This window comes from Pavona decussata, unplaced genomic scaffold (genome assembly GCF_977016875.1).
Source record: "Pavona decussata unplaced genomic scaffold, jaPavDecu1.1 SCAFFOLD_156, whole genome shotgun sequence".
In the NCBI taxonomy this organism is placed as follows: domain Eukaryota; kingdom Metazoa; phylum Cnidaria; class Anthozoa; order Scleractinia; family Agariciidae; genus Pavona; species Pavona decussata.
In genome coordinates, this window is record NW_028145568.1 from 6,774,738 (window position 1) to 6,800,230 (window position 25,493).

The 25,493-nt window shown below is 38.7% G+C and overlaps 1 protein-coding gene and 1 long non-coding RNA gene across 2 annotated transcripts; one reads left to right on the forward strand and one right to left on the reverse strand.

Annotated features, from left to right (window-relative positions):
* Positions 1-4,600: 4,600 nt before the first annotated feature.
* LOC146465584 (uncharacterized) lies at positions 4,601-6,569 on the forward strand. Its single transcript, XR_014868281.1, has 3 exons — positions 4,601-4,861; positions 5,160-5,259; positions 6,481-6,569. It is a non-coding gene; the product is annotated as an uncharacterized LOC146465584 (long non-coding RNA).
* A 537-nt stretch (positions 6,570-7,106) lies between these two features.
* On the reverse strand, positions 7,107-22,270 carry LOC146465585 (orexin receptor type 2-like). Its single transcript, XM_085128634.1, has 3 exons — positions 22,139-22,270; positions 9,070-9,572; positions 7,107-7,893 (listed from the first exon to the last, which is right to left on the reverse strand). The coding sequence occupies exons 2-3, from the start codon at positions 9,417-9,419 to the stop codon at positions 7,119-7,121; spliced, it is 1,125 nt and encodes a 374-aa protein (XP_084984760.1). The 5' UTR covers positions 9,420-9,572; positions 22,139-22,270; the 3' UTR covers positions 7,107-7,118.
* Between the last annotated feature and the right edge of the window lie 3,223 nt (positions 22,271-25,493).

Consider the following 25,493-nt stretch of genomic DNA (forward strand, 5'->3'; position numbering starts at 1 on the left):
GTCGGCAATGTTTGATATCAACTCACTGAACGGGAATGCATGCATAAGGCTGCATTAAACAAGTACTGAATATGGACATCTTGAGGCCACAAGCCTTTATCAAAGAGCAAGACATTATCCAGCCATTTAACCATACAACATAAACAGGCGTCCGGTGTGGCAAGACACTCAATAGCATTTGACAGGGAAATTCTGCGGTTATGGGGCAATGTTCAGTCAACATGGCATTAATTCTGTTGATAATATACTCAAGGGCTCCAGTGAAAAATACGTGACGAATATGACAAAGTCTAAGACAACAGTTATCTTCTAATCTCAGCAAATAAAAGATTTGTAATTAGAAATGTTATTACAAAATACCGATAGAGGTGTCCACTTGAGCTAAAACTACATGCCGACGGATCGGTATTATTAGAAACCAACCGCTCACGTACTTGATAGAGTTCACTGAATCAGACCAAAGTTCACCAACGTAATATTTTTATATGCTTTATACCCTGCTACCTTAGCTAAATGATGTTTTACAATAACAAGTTGGCAGTTTTGTAGGAAATCGGTTGTCCGAACACTGAACCCGTTCACATTTCAATCTTCTGGAGGTAACAGGATTAAAACATCCAGTAAGTAAAATTTTAAAGTATTACCGGCATCACTGTAAAACTGACTAATAAAAATTGCGTCAATTGAATGGTAACACATTAGTATTTCAATCAGCAGTTTTAAAAGTCACCATGGTGAATTCCGAGGCAGAAGTAATGACACTACGATACGTTACACTAGCTTTTATCAGTTCTAGTTGTTAAAAGTAGACCCAGTTCAGTCCAACAACGTGCAGCGAAATAAAATGGTGATTCCGCAGCGAACGTGTGGTGTCTGAATACTATTTTAGTCTGGTACTGAAGAATTTAGGCGTTGGGGAAAGTTATGGGACACGGAAGCCGTCTCCGATCCACACGCCAAGTGACTTCGCCAAAACCGGTTGTCGCCGGGTTTGGTCTTGCAAAGTCGAACGCTGAGTTTGAATCTGTTATCTAGTGCCAGACTAAAACCTAGTATTCAACATTTTTTATGTCGCATGAGAGCCTGTGAGCCAGGCTATCTAAATTTCGAACTGGTCCCATGTTGCTGCTGCTGTCATCTTCAGAGGTTGTTAGTTGAGAAAATTTCATCACTGAAGGAAATTTCAATTTGATATCCTGCTCTTGATAATCATAAAAAGAAATGAGATGATGGCTACCGCTTTTTAAAGAAATATAATAGTTACATTTGTTTATAGTTTACATCTGTTCTATGGGTCGGGATTCGAATCAACGGCGTCCTTCAATCAGGAGTACGGTGCTCTCCGGCATCAACTGAGCTAACCGGCATAGTACGGTGCTCTCCGGCATCAACTGAGCTAACCGGCCGGGCGGCAGACCAAGTGACTGATTTTCTTGTCACAGGCCTGATGTTGATGAGCCTCGGCTTGAGCTGAAATAAAAAATCTTCACTTTAATGATGGCTTACGCTCAGGTTGTCGAAATGTCAGTCGATGTCATCTCAAACAGTCCTTCTCAGGACTCACTCACCCGGATTATCATAGTTGACCAAGTTATGAATGTAGATCAAACTTGTTACGATCACGTTCTGATCACGTTCTGATCATTTTCGTTTCTACGGATAACTTCAATGATCATATCATTTAGATGAAACCAATTTAAAATAGTCAAACTCTCATCTGCCTTTCACACCACGTACGAGCTCTGTTTCTCTCGAACTGTAAGGAAATGATTCTCTGCGCTGTAGAGAAACGGCAAAGTACTACTCTATCTACTCAGTGCTTAAAATTGTGAGTTACAGACAACAACCAACACACCTGCTTGTAATAGTACGGATGATTAAAAAGAAAGGCTCTCCGTTAACACAGTAGATAGGGCTATTTCTTGACAAAGCTGTCACTTAACGCAAACATTTAGTGGAAAATTATAAGCTTAATACGTGCAGCGATTACCTTGAATAACTCGCTACCCACCGAGAAAGTTAGTTTTGGAGGGCGTCAATCAGACAAAGGCCATTGAAATTAGTTTAAATGTCGACAGGATTTTAAGGCAAAAGGGCCAAAAAATTGAAAGTTTTACCAGTTAAGGGAAGTTAATACGTTATCAAACAATTTAATTCCAAGCCCGCTACAGTTTTAAAAAAAGATTTCATTTAACATAATAAAACATCGTCACTGCATGCGGTGGCTTCATGGTCAAACTACAACTTCATACGTCGCTGAATTTGCAAATTATCACGTGCAGTGAAAATTCAAAGTTTTAAAAATGCAGTATCCTGTAAACAGCACCTTTTCATTTAGTTAGCTGGCTTGGAAATCAATTTTGACAAAATTTTACCTTTTCCTAAAGAGAGACCCTGTTGCTTTGAAATCTTGTCAGAATTCAAAATAATTTCAACGGCTTTTCTTTGAATACGTCCACTAAAACTCAACTTTAACCGCCTCGTTTGAATGCGGTGGGTCGCGTGTTATTGTTAAAACCACTGTAGAAGCACCCAGTGTTTTCATTCATCTCAGGTTAGAAATTTAATTTCCACAAGGCTCGACCTAATTGAAAATTCTGGAGTAAAAAGAGATAGCGTATTTCCTTGCTTAGCATCTTCACTATAGCAATTGAATTACGTTACAAACTTGATGCAAATCTTATTGACGTCTGTTTGTCCACATTCTTTGAAATGACGTGTACTTCTTTCTCTTAGCCGCTGTCACCGGCATTGAGGAGTCTGCGGTTAAAGAAAATGATTTAGATCCGTCATCCGGTTGGATATCCGGCAACTTTTTGAGCCTCGCTAGGTATGTCTCTCTTTAGACATTTACTTGGTCTCTCAGAACTTGAGATGAACGAAGAGCAGGGATTATTTCGTAATTGTCCAATTGTTCAACTGGAGATGTTTTAGGTTTGGTCGGCTGATATGGTACATTATTGAATAATGACTTTAATATTTCTACGATCACTAAAAATAGGAAACGCGGATATGAAATTGAGGAAGGTGGTGGCTGTGAAATCGCCGACGCACCTGTCCCCTCAGGCTTGCCGTTAGTCACGTATTGCTGACTACCAGGAGGCGGTATCGTTCTTTGTGTCATTTACCACTGAAAGGACATGTTTGAGTGATTTTCAGATCTAAGGAACGCGATTATTGTTTGCCCCCCCCCCCCCTCCTGAAAATGTACCTGAAACAGCATTCCTAGAATCCTCAAACCCACGAAAACTGACACAGGAAAGGGTTGTATATGATGCCGTTTGTGAGTAAGAGGGTGTTGGCAGGGCGAACGTGAGATTAAACGGTCATAACAATGACTCAACACAGACAATTCTTAACCGTGTGCCCGATCAATAAATAATCGAAAGTAATTTACTCCTTTTGCCGTAAAATTCTTAGCTTACAGGAGTCCGCCATCGCACTAGTTGTGCAGAAATGTTTGTGCATTTTTTTCAGGTTAGCGTTTTAGCTTCGACAGACTGATTTGCAAGCATATGCAACAGCTTGCAACTACTGTAGTTCCCAATAAAAGACTGTACCACTCCCCGTGGACTATGTCCCCTACTCTTTTCGAACAGCGAGATGGTCCAGCCACGTCACCGTCTAATGATGCGATGGTCTGAACTGACACAAGGTGTTAACCACAGCCAGCACGTTCTTTCCAGTTATTTTAAAACCCTGGTTGGTGATAGGGTCGGGCTTCGAGCCAACGGCCTCCTTCGCTCTGCATTCGGGTGCTCTCATCAACTGAGCTAAAGGGGCGGCAGACCAAGTGATTGATTTTCTTTTCACTTTTCTTGATGTTGATGATAGTCTGACGAGCCTTGATCTGAAATAAGAAACCTTCACAGACAATTTACTTGACTTTGATGATGACTCCCGCTCAGATTATGGAAACGTCAGTCAATGTCATCTCAAACAGTCCTTTTCAGGACTCACTCACCCGGATGATAATAATTTACCTTCTTATGGAAGTAGAAGAAGAGAAAGTTTCACTTGGCTCTTCCTTATAACTGTTTGCAAGACTTGTCACGATCAAGTTCCGATGTAGTCCCTAGAAACATAAAAGGTTGCGGCTCGTGTGTAGCAATACGGCTCACGTGCGAGGAGTCGAACCCCGGTCTCCTGCATTCCAGGCAGATGTGATAACCACTACACCACTGGCGAACCCACAGTGACAGCGGACGAAATAGCACAGCTTATTCACATTACATCACTAAGATCAAGGGGTCGCTCACTCAACACGGAGAGTCTAATTCACTTAGGATCGAACGTACAACAGCGTTCTGAGTAATCGAATTAATATGTAACATGAAACAGAGAGGAAGGAATATTCGTCTAAGTGAATCAGCCATAGCGCGAGGGTAGAACTCCTCCTCTTTTCATTTCATAGTTTTTTTTTGTAAGTGTCGAACCACCCAGTACCACCAGCAAGATATCGAATCCATTGAGCTTTTTCCTTCTCCAAACTCGCCCAAATTGCCTTGGTGGGTCCTGAAATCCATCCAAAAAACGGCCAGAGAGACAACTTCACTCGTGGGCCTCTATCTTTGCAACACAGCATGTTTGGCGACTCAGTCAGCATAAAACCATCTCTCACCTCTGTTTTCTTTCAGAGGCTTACCTCTACATACATTGCAGCTTAATGATTCCAGACTGGGGGCTTCTGCAGAGGAAAATGGCACGGAAAAAAAACCCATGAAGCGATAAAACCACAGGATTTCGAGCTCGTGCACAAGCTCGAACAAACAACAACCGTCTGTGCATCACGTGACAATTGAGCCTGAAGACATAGTTTCTCAAGAAAGTAGATATTTTATGGCATCTCCGTACACGGAAAGTAAGTGGTTCAGACTATTTATTGCCATACATTTATTGAAAAAAATAGCACACTCCCGGGACTGAAAGGGTTAGTCAAGACTTACTTAAAGTACAAGAAGAATCCACCAACCTGCTCTTGCTGGCAGCAGTCTTGCCTGATGCTCAAGTGGGAATCCCACACTTTCAGTGCTGAGTTCAGGTTTCCTCGAATATCCTTCTCGGATTTGCCAATCAAATTACACTGAGCGTTGCAGGATTGCTTACACTAGCTCCACAAAAACCCACACAAATTCCCAAGCAATGTCACTTTTGTTTAGTTCGCAGGTTTTCCTGGAAACTAGTGTCACGACATCTTGAGCTATCACGTTTTGCACGGCAAACATTTCATTTTCATCACGAGATGTCCGATCCTTCGAGGTAAGTCGTTTAGGTTTTTAGTAAGTAAAGTTTTCTTTTCGACTTTTCCCTTATCGATTCTGTACCTTTAAGAAGAAATCATTTTTGGAATACGAATGTCATATCGGCTGCCACAAAGAAAGGTAAAAAATATATATGCGAAATTCATGAACAATTGAGCCCTTTGGGGGCCTAAAAATGGTTATTTATCCCTCGTATCATTAAATAACTACTGTAGAATGTAGATGCCGTTTGCATTTCTTTTCGCTGAATCTTTTTTGTCGACTGTGCAAAATTAATCGGTTGTTGTTTAGAGTGGCTAAAAATTCAATCATACAGGGTAGGCATTTTTTTGTTTTCGACCGGTTTTCTAAATTTAGAGACAATTGGACTAAGAAGCTAAATGTGACAATGTGGCGTCGCCAACATCTGAAATCTTCAAGTTTGACAGTAAATTCTTCAGTCTGCAATACTTAAATATTTCTGAAATTGATTACAGGGAAATTGTTTATCGTCTGACTCCTAAAAACCATTGTAATCCTTGCCTTCAAAATGGCGGCAAATTCACCTGAAAGGTCTATTTGTTAAATTTTAACTAAATTAAAATTTTTGAGCGTACTTTTCGACAGTTAAGTTAAAGAAGAAGACAAGTGGAATGAAAGTTTAGCTTATTATTTTCAGAATGTCTATCTTGATTGAAATATTTCTTGTATTGTCAAGACGAAAATAATGGTTTTAAGTTATCAATAACAGTACAGCGCAAATTTCTTTTAAATAAAAATAAGCCCCCAAATAACCCAACATTAAATAGTTAATTTAGCTTTCGAAATCTGATTTGTTTTAAAAAGACTGGTTAGTGGCTTGAAAGCTTTTTACTGTAGACGAACAACAAATTTTTGCCCAAGTCTGTCCAGAATAATATAATTATGCGTCCTCTAGTGCAAAAACGGCCATTGTTTTTTACTAGACATAATGCCCTACCATAAATAAAATGTTCTTAAATTTGCATAATGTATCAGTATGAAATCACATTTTTGTTGTCAGGTAAGGCCCAGATTCATGATCATCACTTTTATACTCTTATACTTTATATTTTATGATTGAGCTGTTTATCTGTACACTTTATACAGCAGTCAATGATACGTTTTTGTTCGAACTGATACAGATCAGTTTCTTTTTTCTTGCATTAGAGTAACGAGTTTTCTCTCTTTTTACGTTTTTTTCAATCTCTTCGTACATCAGTGCTGTAAGTCTTCTCTGGAAAACAGTTCTCCCTACAACACAGTCTTGGACTAAGAATTTGCTTCATGGAAGTCAACACTTTTCCTCAAATTCACTTGCAAAGACCGGTCGCAGATGAAACCACACGAATTGCCATCGAATCACATTACAGAATGAAGCAGTTTTACGGAACTGGTTTCATCTTCAGCTTTATCAGTGCCTTCGTAATTTACCCACGCCCGTCGATGATGGACACTTCAGGATAGTTTTATCTGGCCCCGAAGCCGTTCTGTTTATTTCTGCAGTTTTGACAGTTGAACTCATTATTTATTTTCATTTGACCTTTCTTCCAGTCTTCTTTCATTTCAGCCGTAACAATCAACCTTCCTTAGATCTGGTAGGGTAACCGATTGAACAGACATATATTACCATTAAATCACACTGATGGCTGGTAAAGAACAGAATTCAGTTTACAGTATATTGGCCAAGAATCCATTTTCTGCCACCCTTCTCAGTTCCCGGCTTAAGGACACCTCGTGTTTAATAGTCGTATTTGACAGTTACTTGGTCAGTGGCCTTAAGGCTGCTCATTAGTGAAGTTCGGCTGCAGTTTAACAACAAGCATCCAAAATATTGAAAACTGCAAGACAGTAACTCTTTTAAACACGTGTCCTAGACGGATTCTTCCATTTGCAAACTAATAACTTGCTGAAACCTTTTCTAAAGTCTTCATTCATGCCGGCGTATAGAAGCGGATTCACACAGCTATTTATATAAACCATGATGCTGCCGAACGTGAGAAGCTTGTGAAAATGTGGCCAGTTTTGGGCATTGCCAAACTCGTACCACAACCACACCACCTGATTAGGCAGCATGCAAATAGCATAAAACACAACAACGGTCACAAGCATTTTCATGACCTTAGTTGTCCGCCTCAACCGTTTAACTTCCGATCTGTTGTTTGCGATCGGATCAGCAGTCGATACAACAAGTTCTTGCTTTGCAGGATCACTAATATTTTTGTGGATTTCTGAAAACCACCGTTCAGGATGGAATGATATGGAAAACACCTCGCTAGCCGGCTGCAAGAGATGAACATTTCTGTCCGGGCTCCCATCCGATGTGGGGATATTATTTGTGTCTCGATTTCTTGCAATACGGGCGGCTTGGTTACGCAGCTTCTTTGCAACCATAATGTAGGCGAAAGTGATGATCAAAAGTGGAAGAGCAAATTGAAAAATAAACAGCCCCATAGTGTAAACCTTCACGGCGGTGGGGTGTGACCAGTCTTCCTCACAGTAGCCATTTTGAATTTTAAGCGCCAGTGCGTATGGAAGCACAAGTATGAATGATACTGACCACGTGGACACGATAATGGCAGTTGTCTGGAGTGAGGTGAAGCGGGTCTTCCAGGGATGTACAACAGCCCGGTATCTAAGAGAAAAACAAAATGATTGATGAAATTTGTAGTATTTGAAACAAAAAGAGACTAAAACAACGTTAACACATATAAGCCAACAAACATACAAACAAACAAACAAACAAACAAACAAAAAAACAAACAAACAAACTAACAAACGTAAAAGGGTTGTTTTACCATTTTCCACGTATGGCTTTAAAATTCAGCGGACGAACATTTGTACCAATATTCGCAATGGTCATTTAGTTTGATTCGAATCCCATAAATCCTTAATTTTCCGGGCGTATTGAATCTGCAATTACTTTAAATTATATGTTTCTCTTCAAGAAAACATACAAGAACCATAGAATGCCTTGGGTGGCTTGGAGAATCCTCCAAAATTAATGTTTGTTATGTTTCGGAATCCTTTGAACGACTTTTTTAGTTATGTTTCAGGATATTATTTCAGTTGTCAAAACTTTCCTTATTATGCCCAAGAAACTTTCAGAAAGTAGTTTGCTATTGATCAGCCTTTATACTGAACATACAGTTGTCGGTTCCATTGACGTCTCGTGGAAAATAAATTTCCACAAATTTAATTATTTCCATTAGTCTTCATGGTTTCCCGTCAATAAAGACACTTTAATTTTTTTTGTAGATAAAACAAATTAGTGTAAATAATTTCAGCATATAAAGGTTTTATTATGATTGCTTTGACAAGCAAATCTGATCTTTTTAAGTGTTCAAACTTGAAATTTTCTTTGGCTTTAAGTATTGCCCGTAATTCGTTTAACCTCCCCTTAAAGGTTCAGCGTCTGGTACTTAAATTCAGAGAGGAATAAACAAATGAAGATTTGATTGAAATTGATACTTAGAAGACGGAGCCGAGAAGGAACTTCGTAAAACTGACAGATTTCATGTTATCTACATTTCGAAGGCTAATAACAACTACGTGGTAGGTGTCCAAAAACACGAGGCATGCAAATGGATAAATTAATCGAAACGGCCAAACTGTGTCATGGGATTTAAGGCAAATTCAAAGGAAATTACTTTAGGCTTCAGTCAAAAAATGCTTTGAGGGTGGTTAGAAACGAATCAGAAACACACAGTCAAACGTAGATCGCCCTCATCAAGAATATGCAGACTTGGCCATACATCACATCTGTTATTGTTAATACTGTCTTTAAATCCCATGAACAAACTGTTTTTACCTGTCCATACTTATGGCGGCAAGCGTTGATGATGAGCAATTAGTCACCAAAGTCATGGCAGGCCACAGTATATTGCACATGGCAGCTCCCAAGGGCCAGTGAGGGTCGGTGATCTTCAGAACAACATCAAATGGTATACAAAGCAGCGCTACAGTTAGGTCTGATACTGCCAAGTTCACCAGAAGATAGTTTCGGGTAGTTCGCATGCGTGGTGTGCTAAAAATCACCAAGCACACTAGAATGTTTCCTACCACACTAATGAGAAACACCACACTGAAAATAGTGTATTCTGTTATCTGTACCAAGGTGAAACGAGATTCTGTGCTGTTTAGTGCCGAATGATTACCCATCTGACGGCGAAGTCGTGTAAACGGAGTTCAGTGACGGTTTTGAAGCTTGAGTATATGCTTGGGATAAATACGGTTCACCCTGTTGTTCAGTAACGGCTGATCACAAAAACCGTCTTGCCACGAAAAAGAACTTGGAATCATTCAATTAAAATCCTGTTGAAAAAAATTTTCAAGTCATCAATATTTTAAAACTTAGTACACACCTCTGCTTCTTAAGATATCTACCTTTTTCTGAAAAGTACATCATGTCCGCATCACTTACTTAACATTGATCGCGGTCACTATTTTGTTTTGTTCTTTTCCCTGAAAGGAGATTCACTGTTTCAAGCTCAATTGAGAGAGTAGAAAAGGGATCTGATCTTTCTTCTCAAAACCAATCACTCTTAAAGCCTCTGAATTTCTTTTTTTTTTTCGGGAGATCAAAGAAGAGAAAAAGCCTTAAAGTGTTTTATATTTGCACGCGGACAGCTGCAGGCGACACTTACGAGTAATTTTCACGATGCGTTTTATCTTGTCATTTGCCTGTCAACAAATATATTACTTTCTTTTTCTCTGCAGGAGCAATATGAAAATTTGATGTCACGGTTATAGATGCTAGATAAAAATGCCACTTGGAAATATTTGTTTACGGACGAAGCGAGATAAACAACAAGGGCTTAAAAGCAAGAAAGTTTGAGAGTCATGAGCAAAAACACATGTTTTGCATAGAATTGAAATTTTCATTGAAAAACACAAAGCTTCATTAGAATAAATAGTATCTTTGAAAATTTTTGTCCAAATTCTCGTCCTAATTTCCCAGGACGTTTACTTCTTTCACGACTATTTTCTGTTTGGCTTTTGTTGTGAAAATTAGAAGTGGCTTCTTTGTTTCATTAGTAATAACTATTTCCGTAATCTACATTTCCCTTCAGGAAACCATGTTTCAAGTGCTTTCATCTGTATGATCAACATCATTCTTGAAATACAGAACCCCGTGGGAAGGTGATATTCAATGATGAGCTGAAAATGTTGGAAATAATCGGTCACGGAATGATCAAAACTCTTTAAACTAGCCAGCATACTTAGTGGGTGAATTGGTATTCGCACATGTTTGAAACCGACTTCTGGAAACGAGATTTGGAGAAAATTTTCACCCTTAACTTTAGCATAGCAACTTCAGTTTTGAGATTATTTTCTTGTCTCATTCATATCGTTATGGCTGTTGTAAACGCCGGTAGGATCTGCACGGTTCCCATGTGCGTGTTTCTACCATTAAATCTGCTGATGTAAACTGTAACGTGCCGTATTTAAATGGTCAGGCTCTACCCTAAGTAGACTTTCTCAATGTCATTCGTTTCTTATTTCTGTGAAGTAGCCAAGGCACGAAGGATGAGCCATTATTCCTCCTGTTGCTCGTGCTCCGTGCTCCTCCAAGAACCTGTTGTTTTTTTTCCTCCCCGAAAACAAATTTCTGAGCTCGACTTGTAGGGAACTTTGTAATCAAGCATGCGATCTATGTGAGAATAACTTAAAAGTTTTTGAATCGTTTGAGGGTCTTAAGTTATTTCTTATTTCAAATAGGGTTAGGGTTAGGGTTAGGGTCTAGGCTCTATTATATTGCAAGATAAGATTATTCTCCAAAAGAATTTGGTGTTTTCTTGCACGTAAAGAATCTGAACTGAATTCGTTTTCTCCGTGGTTGTCTGTCAGTCAGGTTGTACAGTCTGTTGAAGCTTACACCCAGTAGCCTATTCCAGGCATCCAGATCGATTTTTTTCCTTGAAACTGCGAGGCCGTCCTTGATTCTCAGTTTGCGCATTCTGCCCGCAAAAAAGGTACTTCAGCTTCATGAATTTAGGACACCGATAACTTCAACTGATGGCAGTGATAATGTAGATGATTAAGTCTGATTCATCACTAGAGTGGATAAATGAAGATTTGTTATATTATTGAAAGCCCAACAGTTGCACATCGTTTGAAGTGGCATAAAGTTCTGCTTCGCGGGTCGTTATGTACAGTACCTACACGATCTTGGTTTAAGATGACTTCATACAATTATTTGGCGTGTGTCGATTGGGTACTAAAATGGCGCGAGCGAGCACAGTTTTCTAACTTATACCGGAATTTTCATTATGCTGGTGCGCGAAACAAGGCCAGTTTTAGGCTGAAAAGACTTAGGTACTCGAAACTATGTTTGAACCCAGATATTTTAACAGGGCTGAAAGAAGTAGAACGAAGAAAAATATATATCACTACCAGCGAAAACTGAAGAAATAGTGTAGAGCCACCTTAGGCAAATTCTGATATGTCCGAGTGACCGTTAGTCTGTTACCTCAACCTGATCGATTCTTATTATTTTTCTTAGATTTTGTTGAACACAACAGAGCCATACACGCAATTACAATTCAACATCAAACATCGGTATACCATAGAAACAACAACACCAACAAAACAAACGCTATTTACAACTGACTAACAATAGGTAAAAGGTAAGTAGGACAGCATTTTGTCACCAATTTCCTCACTTGCAAGTCACAACCAACACACATTTGCTCCACGGTCAAAATGAGTGCTCACTGTACTCGATCGCGATCTCATTGTCTACTGAGCTATGGGGTCATACCCCAATCATCGCTCTTAGGCAAAATTGACGTAATATCTGTATCACCCATATAAATTTTCACGCGATACCTTACGATAACACCCGTTGAGTGGTCTACTGTATCTCCCGTTTAATAAAAGGGCGATTAGAGGAAAACGACTGTAGACTGAAAAAAAAAAAAGAATGACTTGTACGTCACGTTGTACGTCCTAGAATGACGAGAGGAACGAAATCAACTCAATTCTTGAAAGAAACAACTTGTGATCTATTCTAGCGCATTTTGGAAACAAAAATGCAAGAACTTGAAAAACATCAGCCTAATATTTTTCAAATTTCAATCCAAACCGGCCTACTCTGTCTCTGGCCAGAGGCACTAATCGACAGTTTTATTGCACTGGGGTGATAATTTTTAACAAACTTGACAATTATTTCGTTGTTTCTGTTGACAGTCAAACATTTTTGGGTTTTGAAATGACAGCAAATTTTCGTGATACTTCCCCTTTAACCAATAAAAAAGCCCGAAAACAGCGAAAAAAAAAATCACATTTATGTTGTTTCTTATACTCCATATATAGAGCCGGAGCGTGCACCATAATTTTTTTAGCAGCATGCAGAAAATAATAGTATATAGAATATGGAATATAGAATAAAGTTCGCCTTGCTAAGTTCAACTGATTTAGATTTTTCAGTGAAGTTTAACCTGCAGCTTTTCTTGCCTTCTCTAACCGACTTTTTCAGTCGAGTACTTTACAAGTTCGACCAATATTGTTTAACCTGTTTTACCGCGAAGTGAAAAAGTAGCCTCAGTATCTTGTCCACTTTAGCGATCAAAGTGGATTTGCAAAACAAGCTGTCCTGGATCTACGAAATATTTAGAGGTAAGGAAAAGTTATTTTTTAAGTATCAACTGAAAGAAGCCACAGCACCGAGAAGTCACTCACGCTTTACATAAAAGCGACTAAGCAGCGAAATTGTTTTGTTTAAGCAGTCAAATGTCACTCAATAAAATGTATAAAGATTGAAAAGAAGCCGACAAAATTACGAAGTTAACGGCAAGTACAAAATAGTCTCTTCAAACTCGTAGTAGCTTTCAAGAAATCTTAGGAGAAAACACGAATTTGGATTTCTAGTTTAAGTAAGTCTTTATTCATTCAAGAAATGTTAAAAATATCACACAAGGTTGGATTTGGCATTTTCTTAGCAGTCGTAAGTAACTTTGTAAATTTTGTGTTCTGACGCAGCCACTTAAACCGAATGAAAGATGGTTGTCTTATGCCCTTTAAGAAAATGGTTGCATTTTTTAATAGGTATATAAAAGCGGTTGAATGCACTTGCCTGCAGCTGGTGCGTCCACTAACTGCTTTTAGACCTGATTTCAGTGATCGTATTTATTTTCTATTTGCTAATTTTAAGCGTTCACCTTTATTTAGATGAAGCTTCCTCTGACTTCTGAGCCACTTTTAAAAACCTGACTCCCATTCTAGGAACGTAGCGTTTTCAGTCAATGCCGTCGACCCAATACAGAATATCCTGTTTATTTCTTTCAGTTATTACCGATGACCAGCCAATCAGGCATCATATTTTTCTTGGGTACTGTACAGGCCCGCAAATGATCCCCGGACCGGAAATGATCCCCAAATTGGACCGCAAATGATCCCCGGACGGGAAATGATCCCCAAATTGGACCGCAAATGATCCCCGACCGGATTTGGTCGCCTCATCAACAATTATAGAATGGAATGGACTCGGGAATTTGGACATTGCATTTAAACTTTATATACTTCATGTTTTTTTCTTATAACGCAACAATCATTTTATTTAAACGCTTTGCATACAAATTTTACTAGTTTAAAAATTACAATTTAGCTGTTTAGTGCAACAAAAAAAAAAAACAATTGTCCTATAAACTGGAACATACATGTATATTTTTTACTTGTACGATTACAACGCCAAAAATGGGTATGAATTGTACGAAAATCCTATATTTTTTTTTAAATAGGCCTAAAAATACGAAATGAATCTTAACCGGGCAACCGAAAGGCCGTTAACTGGAGCAAATATTAAACAAGTCCATTGAAACTGTTTTTGTTTTGGTTATTTTTTCGATACATCTGTGAAACCCAAGATCAAATGAGAACAAGCGGTGAAGAGAATTTAAATACTCTATGCAAACACAACAAAAATTAAGAAGCGGGTCATTGATGACTTCAGCAAGTTTTTTTTTTTTAAAAAAAGAAGACTGAAATTGAATTGCCTGTTTAATGATGATTTAATGGCAAACAGTAAACTCAACCGCACCATTTTCCCAAAGAAACCTCGTTTGAATTACGAACTTAAGGGCCTGATTACATGAGCCGGGCTGGCCCGGTTTGCCAGGCTGGCTCGGTTTTGCCGGGATGACTTCCAGCCCTGTATTATATGAGGCGAGCCAGCCCGGGGCGAGCTCAGTTTTGGGGCGGACTTTGGCGGCAATTTTATAAAGATGTTTTTCAAAATAGAGGCTACAACTAGAAAGCGTCGACTGATTTTGATGCATTATTTTCTATATTAAGCAGCTCTTCTTTCTCCGATTCCTCAATTTCCTCCGAAATGGGAGAAGTGGTTTCTGGCCCAAAGAAGCTTACATCGATAGCGCAGTACTTTCTCGCCATGGCATCTTTTACGGCTTCATACTGTTTGGTTTTATCAGCATTGAAGTCCACGTTGCGATATTCCATATTACTTTTAAACTGACCAAGCGAACGAAGAAGGTCGTCAATCATTCCATTCGTCCACTTAAATTTTGCATTCGTAGTGGAATCCCTCGTGGTTCTTGCCGCCATGTTTACAGAGAGCAGGGGCATCAGTGAGCACGCGTAATGATGTGCACGCTGTCATCTTGTTGATTCAGTTAGCCGGGCTGGCTCGGCAAGCGCGATTACATGGAAAATTTTCAGCCCGGTTAGGATCCCGGCAACGCGATACCGGGATCCCGGCTAACCGGCCTGAAAATTTTTCATGTAATCGCGAAGTTAAATTTTCGTGTGTTTAACCGATGTGTTGAGATCCCGGCAAACCGAGCCAGCCCGGCTAACCGGGCCAGCCCGGCTCATGTAATCAGGCCCTAACTCTGTTATAGCTGTCGCTTTCGCAAGTGAATCCCACGTGCACAGGTGGTCCAGCTCAAGCTGTGAGCGATGATCATCTTGTGACGGTCTCTTGTGCAATAGGGTCACGGCCCAAGTATGGGAATGTTTTCCCATATTTGCGCCGTGACCACTATTGCACTTTATAATCGGGTTTAGGGAGTAGAAACACTGTAAAGTTCTTAGAAGCAAGGGATGTCACTTTTATTAAGAACTTTACAGTATTTCTACTTCGTAAACCCGATCGTAAATATTCCCATACAAACTATCATATTTTCGCAATGACAGCTATTGCACAAGTGATAATCGCTCACAGCTTGAGGTTGAGCCACCTAAGCGTATGTTGGACTGTCGAAAGGGTTCCGATAAAGTTTGTTAATGGCACGACCTAGATCAAGGAGAAAAAATCAATTTCGTTTTAAAAGTTAAGTATCTTATCTAACATTTCTAAAACAGAGTATTTAAAATCTTGAAGAGCGAATTGTGTAGGAAAATGTATTTTCAAATCAAAGGTTCCATAATCTCCGAAACTGACACGTTAAAATCAATAGCTTTTATTTTTTGTCCAAAAAGTAAATATTGCCAGGTTAATTTTGTCTTTTAGCACAGTACGTTTACCGGTTTTTATTGTTGTTATAAAAGCCTGTGAAATTTGTCTTTTCCTCATATATCCGTGAACTGGCATGGAGTCCAGGCCATTCCTTCATTTTTGCAGTACATTTTATTAAAATAACTTCCGGTCCGGGGATCATTTGCGGTACAATTTGGGGATCATATCCCGTCCGGGGATCATTTGCGGGCCGGGATCATTTGCGGGCCTGTACAGTACTATTTCAACATCTTCGAGTATTTGAAGCTGTATTTCAGGTCTGTTATCTAGAAGGAAAATTTATCTTACTTTAATTTCAGTTCTTGCTGGTTTTACTGGCGACAAAGACATAAATACAAAAGCAATTGTAATAACAACTGAGCGAGGACAACTATCCACATTAATTAAGCACGTTAATTAGTTTTCCCGTCTTTCCTGTTTTGGCTACGCGCGACAAAGGTATAATCAGAACTTATGCTCAAATATCCTGTTCTCGATTAACTTATGCTGTTTTCGTATAATGTTTATCCCGGCACCAAGAGTAAACCAGAATGAGCAGACTAATGCAGCCCAGATGTATTGCAAAAAAGTATTAAAAGTTAAAGGGACGAGTTTCCAAAGAAACAGAGTGGTGCTGTGGGGTGTGGAAACGAATTTGGCTACCGTACCTGAATTGTGAAGCCTGTTTTAGTTATACCAAGTAAGGTTCACATAAAACCCACTACCTTCCAGGGAAAAAATAGAAAAACAATACATTTCTGGACATGGACTGAGAAAAAAAAAAATCATCAAAGTTGTAAATACTGAAAGATAGCGATAGCGAAAATACATTGATCCGACAGTCCTTTCTCCTATATTTTAGCTCGCCGCGATCTAAAGACATAGAACAGCTTAGATGTTATGCAGTGTTGGTACTGTAAAAGAAATGAAAGACTTTTGTGTGCCATAGAAGGATGAAAAAACCACAGACGTTTCAGTTCTTCTCAGATTCTTCATCAGTGCACAGAGAATGGCGTTAGAACTGTCATGAATGGTCAATAGACTCGAAACGTCTGAAGTGTTTTTATCGTTTTATGGCGCACAAAGTTACTCTATATTCTAATCAGCTTCACAAATTGTTCACGATTTGAACAACGGTTAGTATTACATCTACCGCTCTACATTACCTACTTGGATGGTTTCATTTCCAGTATGTGTGCAATATCGCGTGTTTCAATCGCTGTAATCAAATGTTTTGATCACGGTGAGAGTTCTCAGTTTGCTTTGAGGGTTTTTTCAAGTTGTCACTTTCTTCTTTTACAATTACGCCGCATGTCAGCACGAGTATTGGGTGTCGGCAATCTATAAGGAGCGCACCGGATTTAAAAAACAAATTGCTTGCATTCTACAGAGGATTTTGTCTACTCAGAAACGCGATGTATCTCGAAACGTCTCGAGCGAGCCTTTCGCCATCTCCGCCGAACACGATAGGGCCTGAAACGTTAATTTGCCTCGTTATGATGGTAAATTAGTGTTCGAGGCCGTCATCTGTTTTATAAGATCATCCTCCGCTAGGTATTTCATTTTTAGACGTCCTCATCTTTTCTTTTGATAAATGAAGCCGAGAGCGCAAGATTTCCTGTTATAAATCTACGAAGAAAATTATTCTATACATCTACGAGTTGCATGCGTCAGAAAGGTCCACAAAATCCGCTCTTTTTACAACTAAACCAACCAACGAAATTTGCCACTCAAGCGCCCCTCACCTTTTGCGTGAAATTGGTAATCTGACTTGACTTGTCACCTAAAAAGCGTCCAATGGTGGGTGTGGGCAAACTAATTGATTTTATGATGTCCTTTCTGGTATACTCTCTGATGCATTTAATAGTACCTAGAAGCGTATGTAATAGCTACCACAAGGGAATTTTTACTTTTATTATTTTTACTTTTTATGAAGATGCTAACTAATATTCCTTTTAAAAAGTTGGCTATTTACATAAAGTTTTTCTCTTACATTTTTGTAGATCTTTACGGTGGCACGAAACATTCGTTTTCATTCCATTACCGACGCATCCCCACGGTTTTTTAGAAAGCTATTTCCCTCTGACACACTGTTTAACTCAGTGATGAGTTTATTTGTGAAACCTTGCTGAACCTGTTGGATGACAACTTACTGTTCGTTATGTACAAATACCGTTCCTTCGTTTTGCTGTATCCAGTGTAGGAAATCATGAAGTGCTTTAGCAATGAATGACAAGAGAGTATGTCGCTAAGACCTGTGCATGGATTGGAACAAACGCTTAAGGTCCCTTTGATATTTCAATTCCAAATATCTCGAGTTTCGGTTTTTTAAGACTATTTTTGGAAGGCGAGAAGACAGGTGTCTATTTGTTTCAGTTGCCATAGGCAGTCCATGCCATGCGCTACACGAAGTTCGCCTTAAGATGTTATAATCACCATTTCGGCTAGGTTTTTATTGAATTCTCAGCCCAATTTTCATTGCATTCAGTCGAACTTGTTTTCTATGGATTTATTTTTATTATTTTCGTCACGTTAATTTTATTCACTCGGTTGGAGAATATGCCGCGAAAGCCGGACTGGAGATCCGATTCTGCTTTTTGGGAATTCAGCAAATCTAGAAGGTCTCCTTTTAAGTTGTTCGATGTGTAGTTTTCCAGTGTAGACCATGCGTTACTGTAAAAATTTATGGGAAAATAAAAAAAAAATTCACGTGCATCTTCAATTATGACTACTCTGATAACTCGCCTTCTATCGATCAGTGCATCTCATGGAAGCCCCCTTATTTATCTATTTCAATTTCAGTTTTTTATGTACATTTAGAACCGACCCGAAACCCGTAGACGCCAAAAATATAAAATGTACTTATTACTTCGTGGTAGCCTTACTTTTCCTCAAACTGCGCATTATTTAGAGGGCAAAGATGCGTGATACATTATAACAACCTGGAAAAAGTATAATCTATTGAGCATTTCGGTTCGTTAAAATAACTGTCTACTGCAATTGATTTTTTTCGCACGCAGTTTTATCATACAAATGTTTCTGTATTCACCTTAACAAATGTGTTTAAATTTACATATTATATCGAAGTATAATACTTGCGGCCTTTATCTTTTTCTTTATCCAGCTTGAGTCTGGTTTATAAAGTAAATGTTCCTGAAAGGTTCAAAGACGTCCGTTTTCGGCGCCCTATCGAACAAACAGATTTGTATGTGTCATATGGATGTGTAATATTTAACACTTTCAGCTTTGAAATTCGCTTTATGCTATTTTTAACTAATGTGTTCTTTTGTAGCACAGTGCTTGAAATACATTTAGTTCATTTGGACTGATGCACTTTGACATAAGGTAAAATTGAAGATGTAATCACCGATATGATATAAACGTTACCGAAGCAGATAGTTAAAGCATACTTACGTGATATGACCTGAAGAAAGGAATGGCCTAAGGTTAACGAGACCGAAGTTAGGGAGTTCTTCTTTTCGTATACGCTGCGGAAACAATGTTTCTTGCGTTTTCTTTTGAAAGCTATTTATCATAAATTGAAAAAACATCTGTTAAACAGTGTCGTGAACTCAGGATGAATAATTCGCGATACAATAGCGACTAATGATGTTTTGAAAATTCAAGAGGACTTTTATACAAAGTCTAGATCCTTCGGTGCTGCTGTGTGAGGCGTACATGATCGTAATCATCCAGGAATTACTGAAAGAAGTAGGATAAAAATGCAAGCGAATTTCTGGCTGTTTTTTTCATTCTCTTTATATTTTTCAAGATTATCCAATATGAAATTGTTATTTTGTGGTTAATATAATAAAGAATTGCTATAAAGAAGGTTAAAAATACAAATAACCAGACAACTTAGATGCTTAAATTATTTGTCACATGAAAGGACTTCTTTGAAGTAAACCGAGTTACTTGATGATATAACTATGAATGCTAACTCTTATTACGTAATACGTCTTCTGCAATAAGGCTTCATACCCTAATGCCTTATATTTTTGCAACCTTTCATCTACTTGGGAAGAGTCAAGTACAAGACTAAAAAAAGGACAGTGATTCTGGTCCAAATTATACAGCACGTGCTATTACCATGAATTTGTCAAAGGAACTGCAATCGACCGGCGATTGTCGAGGTCTTTGGTGATGGTGGCAATTCTTAGCAGATTGTCCAAGAATGTCTGGCTAACCGATCTCTGCGCCTCATTACAAGGATCCAGGTGTACAGAGCTGTTGTCATCCCAATGCTCCTGTACGGTGCAGAGCATACATCGCAGGTAAATCATACTGTTTGAGGGCATTCACCAATGCTGCCTGTAAACCATCTTTAGCATCAAATGGTAGGATTACATCTCTAACGAAGATGTTCACATGAGGGCACACATATCGAGTATCGAATCCCTTTTGCTCCAACTACAGCTTCGCTGCGCCAGACCCTTAGCCACTGAGAATAAAGGATACCGGCATGTCTAAAGCTTGTTGCTCCAAGGAAGCGCTACAAAGACCAGCTATAAAGAGACAATTCGCTATGGCTGGAATACCACATGAATTATGGCAACAGGAGGCTTCAGATCGGAGCGGATGGCGTTCATCAAGCAGGAGAGAAAGACACAGTTTCTAAACAGAACAGAGAAGAGGTGCATAGGAGAAACGCAGGCGACAGAAAGGAGGGGCCTCTGCACAAACACCCAGCAGTTGCGGCTATCACCTGTTAGTGGTGCCAAATGATTTGCGCCTGAATGACGCATCGGACTCTACAGCCACGAGCCAGCATGAAGGTTCCCTGTTTCCTTTCCCTGATCCTAGCCATCATCATTACCATCATTTGCTGTGTGAGTGAGAAGCGCCCTTTGATCAGGATAAGTTTTACCTTTTTTTCCGCGGGCTAATTTTCGCAGACCTCAACTCGGCGGAAAAGGGTTAAACGATGTGTAAAAAATAATGAAAATTAATCCCGTGTGTTATTGTACATATTGAAAGAGACGTTCGTGAGTACTTATCCATATGAACAAAAAAATCGAGATAATTCTTTACATGGGTTCTGCATTTGCGAAGTCAGTCTTCGTTGCTGTATCATAACAACGCCTGTCCATTATCTTCTCAATATTAAGTCACGATTTCAATCTACCTTTTACTTTCTTTTACTGCGATTTTCCTTGCAAATGTAACCCAAATACACTTACATCGACCAAGTGAAAGAATATTTGTTATTGCCTATCGAATGAGAGAATTCTTTTAGGGTAACGACTTAAAAGTCTTTTCTGAAAACTTTCACGTCATTTATGTTTTATTTTTCAGAACAAAATTTTCTCAATGGCTGGGAGGTGGGCCAAAAGACATATTTTTCCTTTTCATTTATTCCATCCCTCATTCACATTAGGGAACTGACAACTGCCTTTTATTGGCAACCTATTATGGAAGAGAACTTTCATGAAAGAAGGGTTTTGTGGAGCTTTTTGAAATTAAGAAAAAATTATACTCTCAAATTACAAGTTCAGTGGGCTGGTTTCGTTTCCGTAAGAGATTAATGGATGATATAGGATGCTAACTTTTATGCTTAGAGAATTTCGTGACTGATAGTAATTAAAAGGGTGAAGTTAATTAGCTGTTGAATAAATAAACCATCAAAGCAAGCGGAAACAAGAAGCGTGGAGTGTCGTTTCCTTGTCATGAATATCAACTAACTAACAACCATGTGCTATATCATTACAAGCCAAAATAGTCTATGTCGCAACAGTAGATCAGACAAAAGTGAATATATGAAAATTCATACATTTGAACTACGGAAGAAAGAATGAGTAAGTGAATGATCATCGAGTTATACACGCAACTAAAGCAGGTGCGAAAAGAAAGCCTGAAAAAGAAAAAAAACAAAAAACAAAAACAACAACAACAACAACAAAAACAACAACAACAGAGGTTTCAGGCTTTTTTTCGCACCTGCTCTAGTTGCGTGCATAGCTGCGATGATCATTCACTTATTCATTCTTTCTTCCGTAGTTCAAATGTATGAACTTTCATATTTTCACTTTTATCGCATAACCACCGAATGCGGGTATCTATACTACTATACTCCTAGTTCACTTGATAGCTCCGACACTTGGTAGAACACTGCACCGGTATAGCAGAGGTCATGGGTTCAAATCCCCTTTAAGCCTGAATGCTTTGGTTGCGAAAATAAACTGCCATGATCATTCCTGACTAATTCAGAAGACTAGATCACGATTGGTTTCGCTCAGGGCGTTTTGCTTGCTCGTTTTGGGGTTCGACCTCTCGCGTGCAAGTTTTTTAACGTTACATTGAAAAGAAAAAAAAGAAGATTAGTTGGTCTTGATGGTTAATTTAAGTTCTTGTATTATTCAGTAATATTAGAATCTGATTAACACGCGGTCAAAGAAAAGAGCCCAATGTTGCGAATTGAACTTACGTTCTCACAGCGCTTGAAGCAGCGATTACATTTAATCACCGCCAGAAGAGTAAAGTTCTATTCAGTTGTGAATGGTCCAGGCTGAGGAGGTGGCTGCGGAAGTTATTCCAGCATTGAAAGGCATTCCCTGATACAAATTCTTAAACGTGTATAAAGACGAATCTTTATGAGTTCGCAGTCGCTGTGAAAGGAGATTAAAACTAAAAGCAATGCAAACAAAAATCAACCAACATACAGACACACACCCTCCATTATACTAATTAAGAAACAGAACAACATCGAATAAAAACTGTTTTTGATATTGACCTTCCATGCTAATAGAGAGCATTTGTGAGATGAGAAAATTTCGTCTTAATCACGGGAGGGATACTGGGTGCTTGTCATAATTCCTCGAGTAATTACGGATGGTCATTCTCTAGCGAAAAGGAAATTATTGGCTAAATTTTTTTCTTTTGTCTTTTCTTCTCTCTATTTTCTTATTTTCAACCCAGTGTTAAGTGGGACTAAGTAAACTAAACCGATGTATAGCAAAATTACTCATGCTCGCACAAAAGGCATATTGGTGAAATGATGTTAACATAATAAGAATGGAATTTCGTGTCTAATTCAAAGGCTTTCAAGCCACCAATAGAAGACAAAAGATGACAAAAGATGAAACTTGTGATTAAACTATTTAAACCAAACTTATTTGCCCGAATAGAAAGAAACTGATTACTGCCGGGCGGGTTTGACTGAAAGAAGATGAAAGTAATTGATCTGGGAATAGCCTGCGTAGCAAGCGTTCCGTTGAGGTTTTCTGGGGTCGGGGTTGAACGCGCGAAAGTTGGGACGAGAGCGAAAACCGAACAACGAGAGCAAGCGGGGGGGGGGGGGGGAGGGGGAGGGAGGGGAGGGGAGAGAAAAAAAGAGGAAACTCCCTCTCCTCTCTCCTCCCCCTTCTCCGTTTCTTTCCCCCTCGTCCCAAAATCCACGCGGTCAAGAACCGGAAGGCGCAGAAAACCCTGACGGAACTGTTGACAATTGCAACGCAGGCTGATCTGGGAGCTGAAACATTTCCAAATCACGATATTGTATAACAACTCACAGAGTTCGGTAACATTTAAGGGATTTTCATAAAAGCAACCTTTTTAACAGATACGGATATGATCCATATAATTTATAAATCAGAAAACTATTGCTCGCACAATTATAAGTTATATAAAGGTTGTGTGACGTAGTGAGTCTCAGCCAAAATGGAGGGAGAAAAATCGAATGTCGCGATTATTGAAGAGAAAGCAAGGAATCCATTTTGGTAATTCTATTCCACCTAGGCCTCAATCCACGCAGACAGCATTGTTACTAACCGGAAAACAATCAAGCACTAGCACTCAATTACAGATAAACTAACCGATTCAAAAGTCGAAATAATTGCAATGAAACATCATTTCGATATGCTGGGGCGCTGCCAGAAATAAAAAAAATAAGTTTGGCTGTTTGCTTCAGACATTGAATTGAAAAATTGTCTGCTTATCCCACCAATACGAACCGTGTGGTATTTAAAGCCGTTTGTAGGTGATACGGCCAAGCAAATTAAAGAAATATTGACAGTTAAACACGAAATTAGTCTTGTACGCAAATGAAACAATACTGAAATAACTTGTCGTAAAAACGATTTTCAAAAAATGCCATTGAATGCGTTTACTTAAAGGAGGTTAATACTTTTCGGCACTGATGCGTATCCCCTAGATATTTTCTGTTCCGACAAGCGAACAGTTTTTTTTTGAGAACGAAACGCAAGGAAACTCTGAGCTTCAAGGAACAGACCAAGAATAGGTTATTGTTTAATTATCCTTTTCGCTGAAGCCTGACTTTCTATAGAGTTTTCCAAAGTTGTTTTATTGCCAAACTTGTCCGTTGGTGTCCTTATCTGTTCCAACGGCAAAACGTTCCTCCGTCTTGAAATTTTAGACAACAGGTACATCGCCGTCAAGCGACTCTAGTTTGAAACTAGACGGCTGAAATCAGTCAAGCAATATCATCTGATATAATCTAATTTGTTCCAGTTTTAGTGCTGACTGCATACTCGCGTCATGTGACGCATTTTAACCAATCGCGGCACAAATTGCATTAGTGATATTTGTACAGGATATTTATTATAACATCACCTGTCAGAAAAACTACTTTCAGAAACGAGGACACTCAATGGAAAATACAGAGAGGGATAAATTCCCTTACTATTAAAATGCCTTTGTAGCACTAATTTGCAGAGACACCCAGACAAGACCTTTACCACTGACTGTCATCAGACAAACTGACAAAATAGTTTGCAATGTGATGTTACCGCCATGTCTGTTGGTTCTTTTTTTAGTTTGTGGGTAGGATTGAAGGAAAAAACTTTTATTATACTAAAATAACCGGTATCGAATATAGGGTATCGAAATAGGACTGAACAGTCTATGGACACTAAATTCGAAACTATTAGTCTAACATGAACACTGTGTGCAACCAATTACTTTTTACCTGAGTTTGTGAAAACCGGTGAAGATAGTGTTGAATCCTGTCGACAAGCTTCAGTTTCGATCTATATGAAATGCAAATAAGTGCCAAGACAAGTGCTTTTTGAGATAATGCTCAAAACTCCAGTGGGAGTTTAGTTAATATAACAAACAAGATAAATTAATTATTACCAATATCCGTCTTCTTTTGCTTTACGATTCGTTTTCTGACAATTTATTTCTTGTCAATTTATTTTATCTCTTAGAGAAACTAAACTCAAAGAAATGAAATTACGTTTTGAAAGAAATTTAATTCAATTAACTTCCCTTTTAGTCAAGCCTACAAAACTCTCTCCAAATTGTAATGACAAGATGAGAGCAGGTGTTGAGGCAAAAACAAAAAACGATGTGCGTTTGATAACAAAATATGAGTTCTACGTGACGTTCCGGGAAGCCTAAGTTCATTACAAAACTCAGTGAAACCACAGGTTGTACAATATGCTGTAATGTTTTATCTTCTATAGCACTGAAGGTTGAGGCTAATGATAGCTAATGTCTCAACCCAGCGTTTTTGTGATAAGGATCTTTCTTTTCAAAAAATGAGAACATTTCTGTTTTGAAACACCAAAATAAATATAATAGCCTTTTTTACTTTTTTATTTCCATGTGGCTGTGCATCCGTCGTCCTGCGGATGAGTCTTTTCATCATCCATATACACTTATCATTAAAAAATGATAAGTGTATATGGAAATTATAATAGTCTTGAGGTCCTGATAAGCGTCTACAGCCGGCATGCAGCACGAGTTTCTTTCGATTTTAACTTTACGATAGTCAATACACAAATGAATCGTTTTATCGTATATTTTATGTTCATTCGTTG

Coding starts and splice junctions, on each gene's coding strand:
- LOC146465585 (XM_085128634.1), bottom strand. CDS start 9,419: ATGGGTAATCATTCGGCACTAAACAGCACAGAATCTCGTTTCACCTTG. Junction 7,894..9,069: donor GCCGCCATAAGTATGGACAG/GTAAAAACAGTT, acceptor TTTTTCTCTTAG/ATACCGGGCTGTTGTACATC.